The 15941-nt window shown below is 32.6% G+C and overlaps 1 protein-coding gene across 1 annotated transcript; it reads left to right on the top strand.

Annotated features, from left to right (window-relative positions):
* The first annotated feature begins 512 nt into the window (after positions 1 to 512).
* LOC110101487 (protein LURP-one-related 7) lies at positions 513 to 9604 on the top strand. The gene is made up of 3 exons (XM_020829404.2): positions 513 to 886; positions 8988 to 9197; positions 9302 to 9604. Exons 1-3 carry the CDS (start codon positions 668 to 670, stop codon positions 9425 to 9427), a joined length of 555 nt encoding a protein of 184 aa, XP_020685063.1. The 5' UTR covers positions 513 to 667; the 3' UTR covers positions 9428 to 9604.
* The last annotated feature ends 6337 nt before the right edge of the window (positions 9605 to 15941 follow it).

Raw genomic sequence — 15941 nt, 5'->3', positions numbered from 1 at the left:
AAGGCGGGAACATGGATAAAACGGAGTGATACTCGCTGTTAACGGAGTGGTATTTTTGAGGTAAAAATTGTGTTTAAGTGGTATATATGAAATATTTAAGTTTTAGATGTTAAATATGTAATACACATGTTATAAAATGGTATGTATGTAAAAATCCCTTATTTAAATAATCACTACTGTAATTTACAATAAATCCAACTAGTCTGGAGAAGCTTAGCTCCAAAGAGGGTTAGTGACCGCATGTGGCCATAACTATTATCTTCTCAACTCGTCTTTAGCTATGTTTAATGGAGAACTGAAGGAGATATCGACGTTTGATCTTTATTAAATATATTTTTGTCGGAAGGGGTGGACGAAGGGACGGGGCAGCCACGCAGATCGCTTCAATCGAGCTGTGCTCATCAATTATCAAGAACCGGAACAGGCAAGTTCCTCTTTTTTTTTTCCCTGCTGAACTCTTCTCAGTTCTCACCTCTAATAAAATAGTCATAAAAATCCTCTTTTGACTGTAGTTTCGGAGGCCGGCGCTGGGAACAAAGAGACCATATGGAAACTTCTTGCCCTCTAGTGTTCGCTTTTTCTTCCTTGCACGCGGAGACGGACTGAATCGATCAATTGATGCCCTTGTCGATTCTCTGTCCTGGTCTCTTGCTCTTCTTTGCGCAAGATGGCGGAACCGATATTTCCGGCGACTTGGGAAATTCCTACGGATTACACTTTCCGGAAGTACCGAGTCGGTCTCAAGGGCAGTGATTTCAAGGTATTCGACGCATATGGTAACCTGCTTTACCTAATCCAGTGCCGATCCTTCAGCATGTCTCCTCGACGAGTTGTCACTCTCCTTGATGCCGCCGATAGCCCCCTTATTACGGCTGCTCATCTTGATGTGAGTGTAACCCTAACTCTTCGTTTTCTTGATTTGGTGGTCTTTTTGTGGAATTCAACGATTGGGGTTTCGTCTAGTTTAATGTATGGGAGATTTACATACATACCATCTTAATGTATCTAATTTGGGCAGTATCGGTGAATATTCAATGAATTCGTAAGGCGAAATTTGTGTGCTGTAGAAAGCTCCTCAACCGATCCTGTATGTGCCCTGCCTAAAATAAGAAGAAATAACTGAAGAGGGCTGATGAGGTGAGGTTGTTAGTATTGTTGTCATATTAAATTGGGATAAGGGAAGTATTAAGTATTGACTAAATTAGAGAAGTTCGTGAGAAAATCTATTTAGGATGAGGTATCTGAAAATAGATTGAGTTGGTTGGAGAATGGATGGTGCAAAATGGAGCTCTAATAGACATAGAAAATATTTGCAAATGAAACGGATGGCCCAATTCTGAAATGTTTAAAAATTGCTTTAGAAGATTTCTAGAATCAAATAAACTAAAGTGCTGCTTTTACATTGAATGAATACTTAAGAGGGACTGAAAACAATATCCAAGTAATTCGGATTGGGATAATGGCAATATATAGATTATTTCTCAAAGTTTTCATTTCTTTGGAGCCATTGAAGAATTTTGAATGTATGGTACACAGATCAATGTTTTTGGGGGCAAACATGGTTTTATGAGGGTGGAAAACTGTGCACAAAAGTTGAGTCCAATGCATTAGATGATTTACACATCCATCATTGCAAAGCTTTAGCTAATGGGTAAGGGTCACCACTATGCACACATAACTCAATTCATATTTCACCTATGATGCGGTACTTTTTCCACGACAATGTGTCAATCAATTTTCATCCTCCCATATGAGGCCCCTCTAGATTGGCTATCACTCAAATGAAAAATGTATAACATTACTAAGTCTCATTTTTTGAGAGTTTATTCTATTATTTGGAGCCTATTTGAGAGCACTTGAGCTAGAAATGTTCTCGAACATGATAAAATCTACAAAGAACCATAAAACCCTCAAATCCCATTAAATATTTGACCAATCAAACTGCTGACTTATGTAGGAACATCAAGGCCTGAGTTGAGCCCAATACACTTATAGATGAACACACATCAACTCAAAAGCTTAAGCTAATGAGTAAGGGCTATTACTTGCACATTATAAACTTAATATTTATATCACTTCCAATGTAAAAATTATTTCAAAACTCATGTTCATGAGATATAGTTTGCTAGAAAAGCAAAAATAATTAATAATTTATATAGTAGTTGTGATATCAAGAAGAAATTGAGCTATGTAAGAAAATTAAGGTAAAAGAAAGGAGATCACAAGATTTTGATCAAATTACATTTATTAAGGGTTAAGATAATATAATCCTAATTAAAGAGAAAGATGTGAAGTTGAAATGTTATTTTGACATATAGCTAATAGTGAATTTTGAGGAAGAAATTTCTCTAGTGTGAATAATGAATGTAATTTTAAACTATTTAATTAATTTATGTAAAAGAGTTAAAAGTATATTAGCTTTAAAGATGCATGAAATCTAAAACTTGTTTTTAAATGAGATACATTTTAAGATTCAAAGAGTTATGGGATTAATATTATGAACTATAAAAACAACAATGTTATCAATAGTTTTTGGTGCTTTTTCGGTGATGTGATTGTTTAGTCCTAGGGGTGTTAATAAATGACCCAATCTGACAACCTGGCCCGAACTTGGCTTGAAAAATTTATGCTTTGGTTGACCCAATTATTATTTGTGTTAGGTTTGAGTCTAAAATGTTGGCCTACTTTATTTTTGGGTTAGGTTACCCAAAAATTCTAAATTGACCAGATTATCGTTCGTGTTTGGGTTAACCATATTAGTTTGGGGTTAAATGGATTATGTTCGAGTTAAATGGATCACATTTGGGTTAAATAGATCGTATTGATTTTAAAATATTGCCTGATTATATAATAAATAGCTCAAAATGGTCATGTTATGGTTAAGTATGCTCAAGTCGTGTCATGTTTAGGTCCACATTTGATCTACATAATAAATGGGTGTTGGGTTTGAGTCTAAAATGTTGGCCTACTTTATTTTTGGGTTAGGTTTGACCCAAAAATTCTAAATTGACCAGATTATCATTCGTGTTTGGGTTAACCATATCAGGTTGGGGTTAAATGGATTATGTTCGAGTTAAATGGGTCACATTTGGGTTAAACAGATTGTATTGATTTTAAAATATTGCCTGATTATATAATAAATAGCTCAAAATGGTCATGTTATGGTTAAGTATGCTCAAGTCGTGTCATGTTTAGGTCCACATTTGATCTACATAATAAATGGCTCACGTCTGGCCATACATATTTGGATTGTCTCAACTTTGGATTTGGTTCGAACCCGATTCGCCAACCCAAATTAACACCTCTACTCAATCCTAATGCTCTGGGCCAAAGTGCTAAGAAATAATTTGTTATTTTCACTTGACAAACTTATTTCCATTATGATGAACACTTTTAAAAGTAAAAAATTACAATCACATTAATTATATCATGCAAAATAATCACTCTTTATGCTGACACAAAATCTCTAAATCTTCCTAAATGTTGTTTCAAACAAATTGATGGGTTATGGCGCCACAAGAGTAGGTGATTTTCACCACAATGTTTTTTTCCAACACTTCTAACTCGCCTGCGACAATCAAGCATAACATATACAATTTAATTACTGAATAATTTGTAAGTGCACTTCCTATAATATATGATGGCGTTGAGAACTTGAAAGTGTTAGACCGGTCCACTGGACCAGTCCAGCCGGTCCAGGCGGGACCGGCTCAGGAACGAACAGGGCGGAAGAAATTTCCGCCCGCTGGAATGCCGAGCGAGCCACACGGCGTGCGGGAGCCAAATAGGAAAGAAATTTTGGGGAGTTAAGAGGGAAATTTGAATGTAGGGACTGTTTAGGGAATTCCTTTTGATTTGTTTGCATTAAATATATGTTTTTCCTAGGGTTTGGGCATCTTGAATTTGGCTGAAATTTGAGATCTCTTAGATTTAGGTTTTCTTTGGGCTCTAGCGGCGTCTAGAGATTTGGGAGAGATCGATCCTCCTCTCGAATTGAGGATCAAGTGTATCTTTTCTATTATGTTTCATCTATTAGTAAAAATACAAGTCTTTTCTCCACGGTTTTCTCTCCGATTTGCTATTTTTTAACTGTTTTGTGGCTGATTTCTGCTGTGGACAGCCGTTTTACATTGGACCTACTTGGTTTTGGTGAGAAACACTTGGAAATCCAAGTGTTTCCTATTAGAAAGCTATATGTTAGAAATATAAATTTAAGACAACGATTGATGGATCTACTACAAATATCATTCAACACGTCAATCTCCAACATAAACTCAAATATAAAGTGCAAGTATGATAAAAGAAAGCAAGTTGTTGAAGTACAAAAAAAAAAAAATGTTGTTTAAGTACACAAATTGTTTTTGACATGATTTGATGCCAACCGTCTACAGCTACATCCGAACATCTCTCTTTGAAAATTCACTCACTTCATTGCCGCCATAAGTGAAGAAGCCTTTATACAATACCTACTTTCCTACAAATTGGCAGTTAGAACTATTCCTTTTTATCCTTATGGGCTAGGAGAACTTATTCGCTCTTGGCAAGAGAACTACTTGAAAACCTCCTTAGATATTTGGTGGGCACACAAATCTCAAAGGCTCAAAGATGAAGCTATTGACCATGTAAGGTCCATCTAAATGATGAAACTATGAAGTTCAATAATTGTCTTTTATGATTGGTTAAAATGGCTGCCTAAATGTACTTCTGTTCTATAAAGTGGACAATTTTTGTCATAACGGGTCCCAAAATTTCATATATGACTTAAATTTGTCATTATATATTTTATTGCATGCTAGATGGCTTGACGTGCAAGATCATATAATATATTTCAATGTTTAAAATTGCGTAATCGGGTATTAAGATTGCGTAAACATAAAATGATAAATTTTTTATATACTAATGAGTAAAAATATAAAACATATAAAGACAAAAGATTGAAGTGAAATCAAAATATCCTTTCAAAACTTTGTCACAGTAATTGCATTTTAAATAGATATATGTTTTATCACTTCCTCCTACATCCACCTGAGTGTTATGTTTTCATACTGCATCTTTTTTATAACCTGATGCAGCTTTATCCTTACTTCTGACCATTCTTTATGAGAAGAATATGTTAGTGCAATATATTAAAACCTTAAACATAATGCTTCACTTATTCTATATTAAAAAATATATATATACAATGCATGCACTCATGAAGAAGCAGACTAACACTAACAACTATTACTAAAGATGATGAATACGATAATATGTCGGGTAGTCAGGGATCCAAGGGGGCGTTGCCTAGTCAGGTCGCGGGGTCAAGGGGCAGCGCCCTTGCGGAGGTTTCTGCGCTGCCCTTGGAACAGATTTTTATTGTAAGACTAATTTTGAAGTTCTGCTTGTTTTTAAAGTTCTTAAGTCATTTGTATGGAAAGATATCGGGCGGTATCGAGCATGTACCTAGCGGTACCGAGCATGTACCTAGTGGTGCAAAGCATTGTTGTATCGAGTGATACCGAGCAGTACCGAGCATGTACCTAGCAATACTAAGCCACAAAATGCATGTACTTAGGTTAGGTTTTTTTTTAAAAAAAAAAAAAAAATTTTAAGAGGCGGATGCCTCTAAAACATAAGGCGAGGCGCGCTCAGTGAATTTGTGGCGCGCCTCAATGCCAGCTCTCATTTCGTAGGTTTTGAGGCTTAAAAGTTTAAAATTGCGTTGAGGCGCACCTCTTATTGCGCAATTGTAAACCATGATATATTTAAAGTTTATTTGAAGTTTGTTTAGGTATATTAATTACGTTTTTAGTTAATTTAGATTTGTTCCAAGCCTACTTGAGCCAAGGAATGAATATTTCTCAAATTTAATCAATTACATTGACAACCATGCAACCTAAACCAATCAAACATTCTTGAAATCTCCTTTGCATCATTAAGTCTTGATAATACTTCATTTGAAATGTCTCCAAGTTACATGAGGTTCAAGTTTGTTTAGAGCTTGGTTCATCATCTTCAATGTTATCTACTTGGCTCACTAATCTCTTGGCATGAGTGCACAATAGAAACATCTAATAACTCTAGCATTCAATTGGGTTAAATCTATTTTATCTTATTTTTATCGATTGATAGGCTTTTCCGTATAATATTCTTGACAAAAATTGTTGGTCGGGAAGAATCATTCTCCACCATATGAAATAATATATATTTTTTTAATACAGAAGGTAAAATATTTTTAAAGAAAGCTTCATCCTATAATTTTAATAATTCAAAATATATATAGTTTCAAACAAAGATGGTGCACTAATAGCTTGTCACTTGTATAAGGAACATTCAAAAATAATGTATGCCATGAGGATGTACTTGAGGATATTATGCCATTCAGTCTAAATATCTTGAGTTCCATAGCTTTGATAACAATTGTTGCAACTAGATTGGAGGTTGGTTGAATTGTTTTGTGAACACTCCTATTAGATATTTTGGTGCGCTTTTCCTACTGATGACAACAAACTAGAATAGTAGATATAATATACTTTTGACAATCTACAAGTACACACAAAGTAATATAGGGAAAATGATCAAAATGGGCCTTTGACTTTTTATGAAAGATAAAAAATGGTCCCCAACTATATTAAAGGACTATTTTATTTCCTCATGTCTTTAAAGAGGAACCAAAATAGTCACATGATGAGAGTATTTTGGTTCACTTTTAAGGAGTTGAGTGGCCAAAATAGTTCTTTAATATAGTTAGAGATCATTTTGATTTTTCATAAATAGTTAAGGGATAATTTTGGCCTTTTATCTAGTATATATGATAGAGTTGAGAGGTAGAAAGCTATATATGTGAATAATGTAGTTTTAGGCACCAATATTGGTAGATCTATTCAACCATAATGGAAAATATTCTTAATGCTCATCAATCTCTAACTTAAATACAAATATAAAGTACAATTAAGATAAAAATAGTCAAATATGAAAGAGCACACAAACCATTTTAAACATGATTTGGCCCCACTGTCAATGTTAATGTCCCAGACATTCTCTTTGGAATTTAACTACCTCTCATTTTTTCACTATGGATGGAGATCATTTGTAGGATCCCTACTCTTCTACAAAGTTTGTAAGTGGAACCACTCCTTGATATCATTATGGGCTAGGAGGACCTATCCTTGAGTTCTAAGTTAGGGAACCACACCAAAACCAACATAGGTTTAGTGAATACGAAGATAATCATGGATACCAAGGCAAACACAAGTCCCTCGTAAAAAGATTGTTGGAAACAAATAAAACAAAATGTATTTAAAGAAGAATATTTGTATCTCAGATGCTTAACAAGGAAGCTATTTTGCACGTAAAATTTCTCAAAATTTCAAAATGAAGAAAGCTTATGCAGTAAGTTTATTATTTTCTTTCCATTAATTAAAATGGCTATCAAAATGCTCAGAACTTATGATCCATTAATACTACAACAACAACATTTAACCTTTATCGCACTACGTGGGGTCAGCTACATGAATCATTTTTCTCCATTGTATCCGGTTAAGAGTCAAATTCACATTTAGATATAATAAAGAAATGTCATTTCTAATATTTTCTAATCAAGTCATTTTAGGTCTATCTCTATCTTTCTTAACATATGTTAAATTTAATACATCTACTCTCCTAACCGGGTCATCGGAAGACCACCGTTTAATGTGACCAAACCATCTAAGGTGACTCTCTCTAATCTTATCTGCCACTGGAGATACTCCAACCTTATCACGTATATGTTCATTTCATATCCCGTCTCTAAGAGTAAAGCAACTCATCTACCTGAGCATCCTCATCTCTGCAACACTCACTGATTTTAAAATTTCACATATAAATTAAACAAATCTTTATAAATTTTGTGGTAAATTGTAAGTCATTGCTTTTGTACCATATATTATGATGCGTGACTTGATCCCACAGTAACCAGGAATAACCACAATAATGCATGTTTTATGTGTAGATATTTTTTAAGCTTATATGCATACTATATAATATATTTTTAGTTTGTTTAATTATAAAAAATAGGTTTTTAGTTAATTCAGATTAGTTTAAGCCTACTTGAGCTTAAGGACCAATCTATCTTAACTTTAATCAATTAAATTGGCAAGCATCAACTATACAACCTAAAGTAAGCACACAGGCTTGAAATATCTTCTCATCCTTTAGTCTTGATGAATTTATCATTTGAAATATTTCTCGAAGTTGCACGCGCTTCAAGTTTCTCTGAGGGTTGGTGTATCATCTTCATGGTTAACTAGTTAATAAATAAAATTGTTAAAAGTTTATCAAATTAATATATAACACTAATAAATGTACGTCATCATCAAATAATTATCAAGCCTATTATAAATCAATTTATAATTGGGCTCATGGGCTTAACACAAATTACCCAAAATATTTTGTTTAGCTATGTTAAAATAATTAAACTATTTAAGTTTGTAATACATCTTGCCTAAGAAATAATCTAAAATTCATTGCCACCTATTCTTGCTTCATGATCATCTGTTCTCTTTTCTCCATTATTAGATTTGTACACCTTTATCTTTTCCTCACTCTCTTCAAATTCATCAATTTCAGCCTCATGATGTATACTCTAGAATTTGATCCCTCTTCCTTTGTCTCTTCATATTCATCCTCAAGATATTCTACTCTAGAATTTGATCTCTTTTCCTTTATATTTCCAAACCAATAATCTTCTTCACATGATTTTCCACTTCAAAATTTGAGGCTCTTACAGCTACATTTGATCCACCTTATTTTCTACTGTATATAGTTGTTTCTTCCATTACTTATGATGTTTTCACATCGTCTTGAGTCAAATTATGTTTGTAAAAAAGAAAGTTTCATGCTCATATCATATTATGGAGAACTGCAGCATTTTAATTGTATTGTTTCATGAATTTCCCAACTTAGCTTTACTGTTCATTCTGCTATGATGTCCATATTTCGATTTTCAAATAACTTTCCTTCTTTTTTAGGAGGGATGGCAAGGCTTCAAAGGATATAGCTGGGAACCCAATGATTTGCTGTTCACAGTGCAGAAATTAGCCTACTCTACATTTAAAACAGAATTAGAAGTATTAGTGTCATCTGAGAATCTGAGAAATGAGAAACAGAAATTTATTTTGAAAGGAAGCCCGTTCCAACGGTCATGCACAATATACATGGGAGATTCGATTGTTGCTCAGGTAATAATACTCTCTTCTTTTATGAAAAAAAGAAAAAAAAAGAATTTCTATCTTTTATGAATCATCATCATCATCATCATAATTTAACCGTCTTGTTTCTGCAGGCAAATCCCTTGTACAAACTTAAGAAATTTATCTATTCAAGAAATAAGTTTCGGCTTACTTTGTATCCTGGAAATGATCATCCTCTTGCGCTTGCTATGCTTGTAACTTTTTTTGGCGGAAACTGACATCCAACCAATTAAAGTGACCAATTTGCATGTGCTTTGAGTAATCTCGTCATTGTAAGTTTCTGCTATAGCTAATGGCATCAGGTTGTTCTTTATCTTTAGATTTTTCTTCTTAAGTTTCTAATATGTATTCATCATCAAGTAGAAATTAAATCTTGGAGATAAAAATAGCTGAGATATCAATTGTCTTTATGGTCTGAAGGTCTCATAATCTTGATAGAATAGTAGGAATTGAAGGATAAGCCATTGTAGTTACATTTTTAGCAAGGAAGCAGCTCATAGACTGTCTGAGCAGAGATTAGATGCTGAAACTGGAGAAATTATTCTGTGCGGTCACCACCGGATATAGTCCGGAGATGAATCAAGACGCACAACGTTAGTTTTTTGCTGTATGCCGGTGCTATATCTTACTGTTTATCAGGTGATGTGGCGCATCCTGATTCGCCTCCGGACGGTTGGGTGATCGCATAGAATAATTTCTCTTGAAACTGCGAGGGAGAAGTAAGTGAGAAAGGATCTTAGACATTTTAGAATTTTTTTTTATACCAGAATGTTTATAAAATACAGGGAGCCAATCGGTTCATAAAAACGTTTGGGATGATTTTCTTGTTATTTTTTAAATAGATTTTTTTTTTAATAAAAAATTATTTTAGGAAGTAATAAGTAAATTGTTCCAAACGAAGCCTAAGATTATTTTTGATATATCAACCTGCATAATTTTACATGCTATTTAAAAAAATGTATTATTTTTTGTAAACTCCTTTTATTTTTTTTGTCGCAACTACAGTGTAAATTCACCTTTTAAAAACATGTTACAATTAAACATCAAAATCATTTGAAACTTTTTAATAGGAGAAACACTCAGAATTGACCCACAAAATATCAAGGTTATATAAAAATCTGATCAGATAATGAATCAGAAGGACAGGTTTAAGATTCGATTGGTTGAATTAGGGTTGAATCTAATGACATAATAAATATTATTTTTTATTTAAAAATAATAAATAAGTTGTTTATGATTTTTTATAAGCATCTGGTTTTGTCACAATGTAGCTCAAATTTCAGAAACCCAATATCAATTATTAACATAATTTCAGAGCAAATCTAGGTATTTCAGAGCAAGCATTAAAATCAACGATTTTAGAAACAAAATTTCAGAAAAACCAGGGCCATTATAAAAAATTTGAAAATTTAGATTCTTAGTTTCTTCTTTAGGGTTCTAATGGAATTAGTGAAGTTGGTTGTTAAAGGTTTAATGCTCAGAGTTAATATATGTTTCTATTATTTCACAAGAATAACTCTAGGTTTTCATTACTATTATCATTACGGTAAATTTTTTTACTAATAAATTTATTCATTCATTCATTCATATGATCAATTTTTAATGCTTATTTTTTACTCACATGCATCCGTTCAGCTTTTTATTTAAGTAAATTAAGAATTCATTAAATCTAAACATATGAATTTCATATATATATATATATATATATACATTTCCAGATTTGCAGTTATATAAGACATATACGATGACTAACCATAATGCAAAAAACACATCTCTTGAAATGTTAAAGCTCGTACTCATAGGAATATGGGATGTTTAAAATGAATTTCTCGAGCTATAACTAAGAATCAAGATTGACCAAGTTCCTTGCACTAATTCTAATTGGATCTAAGGGAATACTATACTAAAAATCCCTACATCCTTGTCTTGTAAGGAAGTTTCATGGAATAGGTCTCTTGACTCTTTTTAACACATCAAGGCAATGACATCTTCTAAGTTGACAAACCATTATGTAGTAACTTTGCAATAAAAGTGATGTGATTTTTTTTTTGGTTAAAACCTACTGAAGGGGCTTACGCGTTCAATAAAAGCAATGATACAAGTCCTTAGAGAATTCAAAGCCCACTAGAAAACATCATTTAGCCTTAGATTTAGTTTAAATACACAATTAAATAAAAAGAAAAGACTAAAAATAAAAGCCAGGATCATAAAGAGAGCCACCCATGAACGGCCAACATGAAGCAACTAGTGCAAACAACAGAAAAGATCCAACAAGACTTCAACCAATGCTAGGATCAATCCACCCAAGAGAGGCTAAGTGCAAGCAATCATAGCCAAGACTAGAAGAGATCCTTTGAGATGACACCCTGCAAGGAAGAAACAACAAAGAAAAATAAAGAAAGAGCCATAACCTACCCAACAGAGACAGCAAAGCCGAGAAAACCCACAATCCACAGCCCAACCATAAATCAGAAAGCCACCAAACAAACATAGCCAAAAAAGAATTACTTCTTCTTAGATTTCCGCATACCATGCTTACTACTCCCAAAAAAAGAGGCCTTGTCAATTATGCGACCCACATAAAACTATACCTTGCCTAAAATTCCTCTTCAGACCCACCAAACTCCTCCACAACACCATCACAAGGGAAACAAACAAACTCGATCATCAAGACAATCACATTGAGCCACACAAGACTCCTTCATTTTTAACTCAAGTTGAGCTTTTAAGGAATCATTAGATATAAAAGAAACCAGAATATCAATCAAAGACAAACCTTCATTCGCAACCAAAACATTAGGGGACAAAACCGCTCCCAAAGAAGCCTCTCCAGTAGAGATAACAACCACACCACAAGAGGTTTCCATCAAGCTATTATGGGACAAAATGTTATCAAAATCCAATGAAACCTTCTCAACAACGGTAGAAGAAGCAAGAGGAGATAGATCTAATCCAACATCAACCACCTGGTTAACATTACATAAACCCAAATTCACCAGGTACGTACTCTCAACACATGTTTCAGGGTTAAAACCTTTATGAACAATAATAAAAGAAACAATAGATTTAACACCATCAACAGCCACTAAAGGAATATTATTATCAACCCCCATAATTATATCCGCACTAGCCTCATGGGCAGAAGAACCATAACAATTTCCATCATTAATCATATTAGGAGTAGGAGAAGACATTCCAACCAAATTAGAAGAAATAATAGCAATATTCTCAACAATCAAAATAGTTACAGGATGAATCCCAGGGACTAGTTCTCACCAACAACATTAGCATCATTTTGCAAAGCCAAATCCACACAATCATTGACATGTCTAATAGTAGGCTCATAAGTAGAAGACATAACACCCACATTACCCGATAGAGGATTAGTAGAAGGAAGATCAGAGATATTGGGGTTTAACTTGCCACATTCCATTTTTGAGTGACCAAGCAATTTATAGTGAGAACAATATGAAGAAAATTCTTCCATAACCACTATCTGAACATAACCCAGATTTTTTGGGTCGACCCACACTCGATCAGGGAAGTGTTTGGTGACATCTAACTCAAACAGCACAAGCTACTGACGCCGAGAGTCACACGAAGTGGTACTATAAGTCCTCTGAAATCCATAATGATGGTGAGAAGTGATTTTTAGGTCAAGAAAATTTGAAGAAGATGAATCACCAACTAAAGCATCATGAAAGGAACAAGAAGAGTCCTTCCCATTCAAAAATCCAAGATCTATAAGGTAGTTGGCCACTATCAACAAAATCGACGCTGAAAACCAGAAAGTAGAACATAGCAAATTAAAGAAAACAACCAAAAGGAAAAAATGTAAAAGGCACTTCCCTGAGGCATAAGTGATGGAGCATAGGAAGAAATGGCGATAGGCAAACAATTAAGGGAAAAAACTAGCAGAACCATCAGGGAGAAACACACTAGGCATGACCTCAACACAATGGATCTATGAAGGGGAAAATGACTAAGAAGGGTATAGTACGATGTTGTACGTTGTTGACGTCATTTCCATCAACCTTCATCCAAGGCAGTGGAGGCGTCGGGCACGAGTGAGTCGTACACGCGAGGTTGGTCGGGTTTATTATTGTGACATCCTAAACCCTAGGAAATAATTTTGACAAAAAAGTGTTGTGATATTTATTTATTTAGGTAAAGGTGATTAGGTTCTCATATGATCTTCAATAAATTTAGTTTATTATTAAAATTTAGCTTTGGTTGAGGCATACTTTATTTTTTCAACTTTCATTGAGGTTGTTATTCTATTAATAATAAAACACAACTTATCATAATGAATTATGATTAAATTTTGTTCTATCACAACTTATCCAATGGGAAGATGCTTGTAGTATGTACCTTTTCCCATTCTTATCATAATATAGCATGTACCTTCACATACTATCATATTTTCTTAACATGCTTTAATGTTATAGTTGTTTTATTATTAGTGTAGGCCAAATTACTTTCTTTATGATGTTTTTTCACACTTTTGTTGCAGTCGATTGAGCTTACCATTATTCTATGATCTATTTAAATTGTGTAATAGGTTTTCATGTATTGGTTAATTATTTTAGTTATGCTTATGTCATATTTTTCTTTTTTCCACTAAGAATGTGCTTAAAACTTTAAACATTTTTAAAAGTCATTAAACTACTATTCTTTGGTTTCATTAGGTACTCAGTCATTATCCTTTTATATATATTATTCATGTTTATGAAATGCCTAATTTATGAGTTTTTTTTTTATGAAATTTATCTTTACCTTAGATGGGCTCACTTGAAATATATGATCATATTTCTTGGGTTGATTTATCTTAAAAACAAGAGATTGAAAAGAAGAGAAAGAAGTATACATAAGAAGTTGTCATGGAGGAGAAGATCAAGTCAAATCCAAAGAACACCATACTTTACATTGAGGAGAGAAATCAATGAGTCTTTACAAGCTTCGACATGAAAAGAGATTTTGTTTTCCTTGAGAGGATAAATAAAAGTCTTGTGAATATTTTGGATGGTCTATAATTACACATAGGCATTTTTAATTCTATGGAACCAAAAAAAATTGTGCAATTTATTTATGGTTTGCAAAACAAAGGTAGGAAGAAGGAACTTGGAGGTATGGTCAACATTGTTCATTTTTTCTTTTGCGTTCATTTATTAAATTTTTTATATTTTCTTATTATATTTGTAACATCATATTTAAAGCTACTTATAAGAATAAATATTAAACTATGACTTCATATTCATATTTATTTGAGTATTGGTATATATAGCTGCTTATATTTTTCTTAATTAGTTTATTGATTAATCTGTCTAAAGAATAACATTTAGTTTTCTAATCAAATGATAACTAACATTATTAGCCTTCTTGAATCATTTAATTAATCAAATGTGTATTTTAAGGATTCTTACCAGGAAATCTGGGTATGTAAATGTCATAATTAATAGCTTTAACTTTTTTTTTTTCAAATTTATAATAAAAGAATCCGATTTATGGTGAACATCAATGATTATCTGAATATCATGAATAAGAAAATCATTTATTTGAATTATTTGAATTATATCCTATGATTTTAAAAAATTATTAAAAAAAAAAGTATATGCATAGTAAAGTTTAGATTCTTCAAAGCTTATTAAATATCACAATAGGTTGCTTAATCATTTAGCTTCTTGACCAAATGTGTTTAATATGACTTCAAAAATTCCTTATTGTTACTCTCTACATTTTATGGATAATTGTTTAATTCGGATTCGCTAACAACCTGCCATAAGGATCTATATTGCTTTTGGTTTCCACTACTTTATCTTGTTACTTTTCTTTCTCTAAGAATCTCATAAGTTGAATGAATAAAAAAGTAGTATTAACAATGTGTCATCAAGATCTATATTGCTTTTGTAATACTTATATAAGCATATGAGATGCTTATATTCTTAGTTATTTCTTTACAATTTTATCTTATCTTATCATTTATAGTAGTTGATAAAATTCAAGATTTTTTTTAGAGCATACATATTCTGAACTAAAAAAATGGATGTGTGTCAAAGAATGGGTGACAATACAATTCGTTTGTTGTTATAACTATGCAGTTGTAATTTGAACTTATTTATTTTTTCTTTATGCATTTTAAAATTAATATAATATTAACAATGAAGTTAATTACAGGAAAAGAATTGGATCGCTCTTGGTATCCTTAGTAATGTGATTGCTAATCCTATTCCAATTCTCTTCAAGAATATGATAAAATGATTAATTACATTGCATGTTCTGCCTATTAATTATATACCTGATAGTTGCATTATTAATATATATGAACCTAGTGATTGCATACTGCATCATATTGATAGTCATGAATTTGTAAGGCTATTTTCTACTGTGTCATTTTTAAGCGAGTGTAATATAATATTTGGACACTTAAGCTAAAAATTGTTGGATCGGGTGAATTCACTGGATCAACTTTAATTATCCTTCCAGTTGGGTAAGTATAAGATATTTTTTTCGTCATATCATGTTTTAATATTTTTTTAGTAACTTATATAGTAAACTCTTCTATGGATATTAGATAATTTCATATCATCTAAATTCTTAACTTCTAATTTTAAATATTCAGATATGTGCTTGTTATAAATGGTAATGGATCTTATATTGTTATACATTATAGTCCTGTAGTTTGTTGCAAAAGGTTTCATTATTTAACCTCATTTTTAATTATACATCTATCTT

Source organism: Dendrobium catenatum, unplaced genomic scaffold, assembly GCF_001605985.2.
Source record: "Dendrobium catenatum unplaced genomic scaffold, ASM160598v2 fragScaff_scaffold_1338, whole genome shotgun sequence".
In the NCBI taxonomy this organism is placed as follows: domain Eukaryota; kingdom Viridiplantae; phylum Streptophyta; class Magnoliopsida; order Asparagales; family Orchidaceae; genus Dendrobium; species Dendrobium catenatum.
The sequence above is the reverse complement of the archived record's forward strand: the minus strand, read 5'-3'. Positions and strand labels throughout refer to the sequence as shown.

Bases quoted from the DNA above. Each gene is read 5' to 3' on its own strand.
- LOC110101487 (XM_020829404.2), top strand. From the start codon at position 668: ATGGCGGAACCGATATTTCCGGCGACTTGGGAAATTCCTACGGATTAC. The intron at 887-8,987 runs GTGAGTGTAACC...CTTCTTTTTTAG, and splicing joins TTACGGCTGCTCATCTTGAT to GAGGGATGGCAAGGCTTCAA. The intron at 9,198-9,301 runs GTAATAATACTC...TTGTTTCTGCAG, and splicing joins GAGATTCGATTGTTGCTCAG to GCAAATCCCTTGTACAAACT.